The 6,717-nt window shown below is 61.1% G+C and overlaps 1 protein-coding gene across 1 annotated transcript; it reads right to left on the bottom strand.

Annotated features, from left to right (window-relative positions):
- Window positions 1–4,191: 4,191 nt before the first annotated feature.
- Window positions 4,192–6,691, bottom strand: B0H18DRAFT_1131836 (uncharacterized protein; the record flags this gene model as incomplete). The annotated part of the gene is made up of 2 exons (XM_048035517.1): window positions 4,192–6,014; window positions 6,070–6,691. Coding segments are annotated over 2 exons (2,445 nt in total), but the record flags the coding sequence as incomplete, so codon positions are not given.
- Between the last annotated feature and the right edge of the window lie 26 nt (window positions 6,692–6,717).

Genomic DNA, 6,717 nt, shown 5'->3' with positions numbered 1-6,717 from the left:
ACGAACTCCATCCCGATGGCCTTCCCTATCGTCCGAGTGGTCGTCTTGTTCGCGCTTTCCATTACGCATCCTTCGTCAGGGCGAAGACTCCCTCCGACGCGCTCCCAAATGTCCTTCCGCATCAGGACCATCTGCGCCCGGAATCCAGGATGCAGGCTGCCCTTCCGATGCCATTGATCAGGGGCCGCAGCTCCCGCAGCGTCAAGGAGTCCCAGTACCCGCTGTCGAATACGTTCCCTCCGCTGGACAACTCGGTGGTCCCCACGTTCCACACCGCTTCCTCCGCCATGCCAGCGACCTGCACACGCTGCGTCTTGATCTGCTCGTCAACTACCTTCCGAAACTCCTGGCTGATCTCGAGAATCTCGCCCCAGCTCGCCTTCTGATCACTCTCGTACATCATCCGCCTCGCCAGATCTTCGGCCTTCGCTCGAGGGTCCTTTCCCTCGTTGATCTTCGCCTGGAACCGATACTGTGGTTCGGCCGTCCGCCCCTTCCCCTGATCCTTCGCCACCGGCCCTCCTCCGCTCGTTCCGGGTGATACCCCCTTTGCTGGGATGCCGGGCGGCTTCCCAACCGCCCCGCGCACAGTTCCCCCGCTGGGCTTGCTTCCGCGCGCATCCTCTTCCGCTGGAGGATCCCTGAACGATACCTTCTTCCCTCCTCCGCGCACTCGAGCCGCCTCCGCCGCTAAGACGCGTGCACGTTCCTCTAAGTCCTCGGCGCGCCTGAGTGAATCCTCTTCCTCGGTCGTCTCCTCGACCGTATATCCTTCGACGATCTCTACAATGTTCGCTCCTAGATGCGGCGGCCCATCCCGAATCTGCCCGTCGTTCCCTCCGACGTTCCCTTGCTGCTGCGGCTGCCCTCCGTTCCCTCCGCCGGCCAAGTTAGCCATCCTGGCCTCGATAGCGTCGATCAGGAATCCGCCTCCATACCGCGACACAAAACCCCCATCGGGGAAGCGTATCTTCTGTTCGTCATCGAGCCTGATCTTCCCCGCACGGAGGTATTCCCCGACTTTCCTACACTCGCGCAGGAAGTGTCCTATCTCCCCGCAGAAGTTGCATGTCCTGGTCCCGAACCCTCCACCTCCGCTGTACCCTCCGCCTCCGCCGCCATACCCTCCGCGCCCAGGTCCTTGAGGCTGGTATCCGAAGACCGGTCCTCCCCGACCCGTTCCTCCGCCGTACCCCCCGCTATTGTAGTTCGCGCTCGTGTAGGCTCCTCCGCCATAGTTCCCCGCTCCGTACCCTCCTCCGCCGTAGTTTCCGGCAGTGTACCCTCCTCCGCGGCCTCCTCCGCTTCCATGCGTCTGCTGGAGTGCCCCTAGCGCCGCCACGAAGGCTCGGCTCAGGGCTTCCTCCGTCATCGGTTCCTGCTTAACGCCAGATGACCCCCCTCCTCCGCCGGCTCCCGCACCAGTACCCCCACCTTGAGTGTTGCCTCCGCCGCCGTAGCTGACCGCGCTGAGACACTGCTGCGCTGCCCCATGCAGCTGCTCAAGGCTGTATCCTTTCGCGGGGTCGACCGTAGAGTTGACAATCTCGACCCTCCGACGGATCGCGTCCGCCGACTTCGCGTCGAATCCGGAGAGGTACTTCTGGTGCACCTGCGACTTCGACACCAGCCCTTCCGTCATTAGGTAGCGGGCCACCGGAAGGAACTTTCGATAGAACTCTGCCTCCCCACTGCGCGTGTCCGTCCCGGCACTCAGCCCGGCCGCCGCAATTGCGTCCAGATCGGTTTCTAGATATTTGGATGCTCCGTCCGACCCAGGGTACAGCTTCACGATCCCCTCCTTATACTGCTCGAACGTCGGGTTGTCGGGGACGGTTACAGTGCCCCACAGCTCATACTGATCGGGGTTCAGGTACCTCTGAGCGTACCGAATCTTCTCCTCGTCGACGGTGATGTTCGCGAGCCCCAGAAGATCGGAGACGTCCTCGAAGTAACGCGCGAGCGACCGGGGCTGATCGTCGAACTTTGGAGCAATGCGATCCCCGCGGACCGGCATACTGCGTGACTGGATAGCGGCCATTTTAATTTCTGGTTGGGCGGAAGGAGTGCGGAGGAAAGGAGAACGAGCTCGAGACTCGTCGGAGGGAGTAACGGATGAGACGGAGGAAATTGTCTCCGATATATCGGAGGGAATGGCGAGAGACGGGAATAAAGGGACTACGAGCAGGGGTATGGTTTCGTTGACAGGCGACGACGGGAGTGATGCGTATATCGAGACGGGTGATTCTGGAAGCGGAACGTTGATTGGATATGGTGAGGGAGGAAGCGGAACTGAGGCCGGCACCGATACAGGGCTGCCCACTGACTTGGTCGAGGAGGAGAGCGCGGACGGGGTAGAGTATGCTCGCCGCCGAGGTACGTCTGCTAACGGGATCGACTCGCTCGACGCTGAGCTTCGAGTTGGTGATGATGCAGGCGCGGAGGTGAGGGTGCTGTCAGCCGGATCGAGGAACGGGTTCTCTCCGTCACTGTCGTCAGCGCGCGGAAGGGGAATGCCGTCTAGCGCGGGTACCCTGAGCGATGGGTCGTACGGCGAGTCCGGAGAGTGATGTGCGATAGCGAGCTCCTCGAGTAGACTTCTCGTAGGGGTGTGAGGCTCTGAACGATAAGGGACGGTAGCGAGAGTTTTCGCTCGGGACCGTGTGATAGGCAGGATGACGTGGCACCCGGGGTTGGGTCAACAAGATTTTTACCAACGAAATCCCCCTCGCGGTGGGCTCCAGTTGTGGTGTTTGCGAGTCCCCGATGCGTAGACGACGCGGAAGGGAATTCTAGGTATCGGTGAAAACGATGGGCGGGGGTCGTTGGTGCGGGTTGACGGCTGCGGAAGGAGGGAGCGAGGTCTCTGGTACCTCGCGGAGGAGTGGGAGGTCGAGATGATACGATAAACACCTCCCCTGCCCTGTCCGTGGGCGTATATCGGCCTTCCTAAGCCTGCTGCGCTCGACGATTTTCCTTCCGACGATCCTAAACCTGTCGCGTCCTTCTTCCTAAGCCTGAGCCTAACCTTGACGAGCTTCCTTAGCCTGAAGTTCCTCCTAATACGACACCTGAAGCCTGAGATTGCCCGTCGCAACCTAGATACGGAGTCCTGAGAGGTAGTGGTAGGTAACTAACTCCTCCCTCCCTCTCCCCTCCTAAGTCTCCTCCCGCCGCCGTTTTCCCACGTCCTACCCTCGCTGGCACCCGTTCCTCTCCTCTCCCGTTCCTTCCGCACCCGCCGTGTCTCCTTCCGACCCCTCGCCGTGCCCTTCTCCAGCTCCTTCCGGTCCCTCCGCCTCCTTCCGACGCCTCGCCATACCCTTCTCCAGCTCCTTCCGCTCCCTCCCCCTGGCTCTCAGTGTTTCCCCACCGTCTGCAATGCCCGCCGATGCTCCCCCGAACCCGTCCACCATCGTCTTCACCACCCGGTTCTACCGCCTCATCGATCTTCTCCGTGACGAACGTGTAGTCGAGCCTCGTCTGAACCCCGATAGCGACCACGAGTGGCTTGCCTGGGCCCACGGAGCTCGGTGGTTAATCGTGCGTCTTCCCCTTCATCCTGATTCCTGATCCCCCTCTAAGCCGTCCTCCCCGCAGCGAATGCTCTTCGACTCTCGTTCCCGTGCAGTGGCCCACGGCGATGCTTCCCTTCCGCTCGTCCGCCGCTATCCCGACGTGCAGGAGCTGATCGAGTACCTCGACCAAGTCTTCCTCACTCTTCCGTCGCAGCATAGCTACGTGGGCGAACCCTTCCCTTTGATTGCCTGGGCCCCGAATCGGGTCACCGCCGAGCAGGCCGACGCAGAGATTGGTCGTCCCCTCCTTCCGGTTCGCTACTTGGAGCGTCCCTTACAGCTCTCGTCCTACCGCGCTTCGTCCGACAGCCTCGACAGCCTCCTTACTCGGTTCCAGGGCCTCCTAGACGAGTGCCGCACCGCTAACCGCGACGCTCGTTCCGAAGCTGTTCGTATCGCCCGAGGCCTGAATACGGTGGAGGGCGGTGTTCGCGACTTGCACGCCCGCCTGTCGGAGGGAGTCTACGTCCCGGACGGCTACTCTGGGGTACCTCGCCGCCTGCGGTTCGCGCCGGTTAGGGATGTCGATGATCTGGAGGAAGGAGAGGTTGAGGACGCCATGGGGGAGGAGCCCGTTGTCCATGTACTGTAGCCGTCTTCCTCCCGCGTGTTCTTATATTGGTTGTCCTTCCGCCGAGTCGTCCTTCCGCCAATGGATGTCGCTTCGCTCCGCATTGCCCGGGCCTGAGTGCGTGTGTCGTTCCGGGCTCGTACCGCTGTTCCCATGTGGGCCTGCCCCACAGCGTGTTGCGAGGGGCAGCGAGTCCAGGTACTCCTGGGAGACTAACGAGATGTCTGCACCCGAATCCGCGCGACATTGAACCGGGTCGTGTGAGAGGCTGCCGAACCGCAGTTGGAATGATAGAGCTGCGACTCCTACAGTGGAGTGCCCGGCTGGCGGATCGCGTACTCGACTAAGCGTCACAACCTTCGGGTTGTTAGAGGGGTCGGGCCCAGGATCGACAGGAGCGGCGGTTCCGCTCTCAGTCGTCGAGGCGCCAGAAAAAGCCTCTCGAGCTACGTAGGCGTGGCATGAGCCGTCGACCGCTAGGGCTTCAGCCATAAGGTTGGTTAGCTTGTCGGTAGCTTCGGACGGACTAGGGTGCACTGCTTCCATGAGGTAGGGAAGATCCGGGGAGAGAGATCCAGATGGAGGAGACGAGGCTTCTTCCATCTCGTCAACGGATACGGGATACGTACGACGTCGAGAAGCTACCGTAGCTTTCAAGTAGAGGCCTTCCGCCTGGCGTATGTCCGCCCACAACGCGCTCGAAAGTTTCGTATTGTTCAAGCTACTACAGATGTAAGCTACGAAAGCCTGTTCGTATTCTTCGTTCTCCTGTTCATCGCAGTCGTATTCAGCGCCGATGAGAAGGGCTCCGCGACCGACGTCGTACTCATTCCAGTGAGGACAGTCCCTGTCCCAATGAAATGGACTACTACACACGCGGCAGTCTCCAGGTGGCGGACGTTTGCTTTTTACGGAGTCGTCCCGCTGGAAGCGGTGACCACCCCGAGGCGGTTTCCGCCCAGCTCCTCGACGTGGATTCGAGGACGAGCCTTGAGAGGCGGCGGAAGCGACGTCTCGGGAATGAGTTAGCGGAGCGGCCACATCGCTCTCGCCGGGCCCATTGGGAATCGTCTGGTTCTCGGAGAGGTCGCCCTCGTCGTCGAAATCGAAGCCCCCTCCTAAGCCGTCCGCTGCGTGTACACGCTTGGACTTGCTCGCGAAACGTGAGTCGGTCTTGGAGGACGGTAGTCGAAGAACTTGTTCGTACTGCGAGGAACGCGCGAGACCTAGGCCGGCGAAGGCTATGAGCTCGTCCGTTTTGTCAGCTACTTTAGCCATCAGGGCGGCGATAGTGAATATGGAATCAATGGATAGAACTGTCGACCAGGCTGGCGGAGTGTTCTGCATTATGGCGGCGATCTCGTCTTCAGGAGTCTCCTCTATGCGGGTAAGGTGTCGATGATAGAGAATGCGTCGATCAATGAAGCTTAATGGGGACTCCTTCTCATGTCCTTCTTGGCGGAATCGTTGGCCGTCGTAATGAGTCCGGAGCGCCATGAGGAACTTGTGGGTAAAGAATTGGATCTTGATACCCTGGTACAGAGCCCACCAGCTGGAGGAATAAAGTCGTTGATGTTGTAAGCCGAGCATTTGCCACCAGCTCTCAGCTCGACCCGTGAAGCGGTCGGGAGCGGCGGCTCCTAGGTCCCGGGCGACGTATTCATTCTTATTGGCAAGATTGTTCATCTTATGGAGGTAGACCAAGATAGTAGGGAGCCGGCCGTCCCACTCCGGTATGGAGTCGCGCGAAATCTTCTGGTCGAGGCGTACGCCTAGCTCGCGAGGGGCTGGAGAGTGGTGTATGATGATGGTGGGCTGGTTGCCGGGGAGGAACCCGTAGGAGTAGCCTCCGTCGGGAGGGGGACCTCCACTGGGGGACCTCCATCGGGGGGACCTCCACCGGGGGGACCTCCACCGTACGGGTCGTAATCGGGTCCACCGCCACCGCCGCCACCTCCACCGTCGCCGCCTCCGCCGCCCGGAGTCCTCCGAATGGCGGGCCACCGCCCGGGTTCGCGTCTCCGGGGTAGCCAGGCGAGTGATTGGAGGGAGGACCAGGGCTCCCGGGGCCTTGCGAAGAGGGGTTAGGATTCGGAAGATGGGACGTAGGAGGGCGGTTCCCTCCGTACGTCGCATAACCGGCAGAGTTGGGTTGATAGACATAGTAATGATCACCGTTCGGCCCTTTAAAGGCTTGCGGAGCGACGTTAGGTTGAGCGAGATGAGGAGGAAGGTCCCTGTATCCTTGATAGATGCCGGCGTTCGTGGACGCTGAAGGAATAGCTTGGGACGGTTGAGCTACGGACGGCGGCGCTCCGTTCGGGTACACGGCGTCGCGTACGGCTTGAGCGGCGGACGAGTCGGGCAAAGCGCGAGAATGGCCTCGGGGGTGAGGGCCAGAGGATCGTCGCTCTTCCTTGGAGGTCGGAGCCGAAAACGGTTGAGACGGGAAGGCGAAGGATGCGCTTACGTCTGGTAGACCGGTTTGACTGATTGACGGAGGTTCCTGGAACTGGACGCGCCGAGTCGTTTCGCCTGGAGGCTGTAGCTCGAACGCGGGGTTCCCAT

The sequence above is a fragment of the Fomitopsis serialis genome (assembly GCF_022376445.1).
Source record: "Fomitopsis serialis strain Sig1Antser10 chromosome Unknown B0H18scaffold_722, whole genome shotgun sequence".
NCBI classification, from domain to species: Eukaryota; Fungi; Basidiomycota; class Agaricomycetes; order Polyporales; family Fomitopsidaceae; genus Fomitopsis; species Fomitopsis serialis.
The sequence above is the reverse complement of the archived record's forward strand: the minus strand, read 5'-3'. Positions and strand labels throughout refer to the sequence as shown.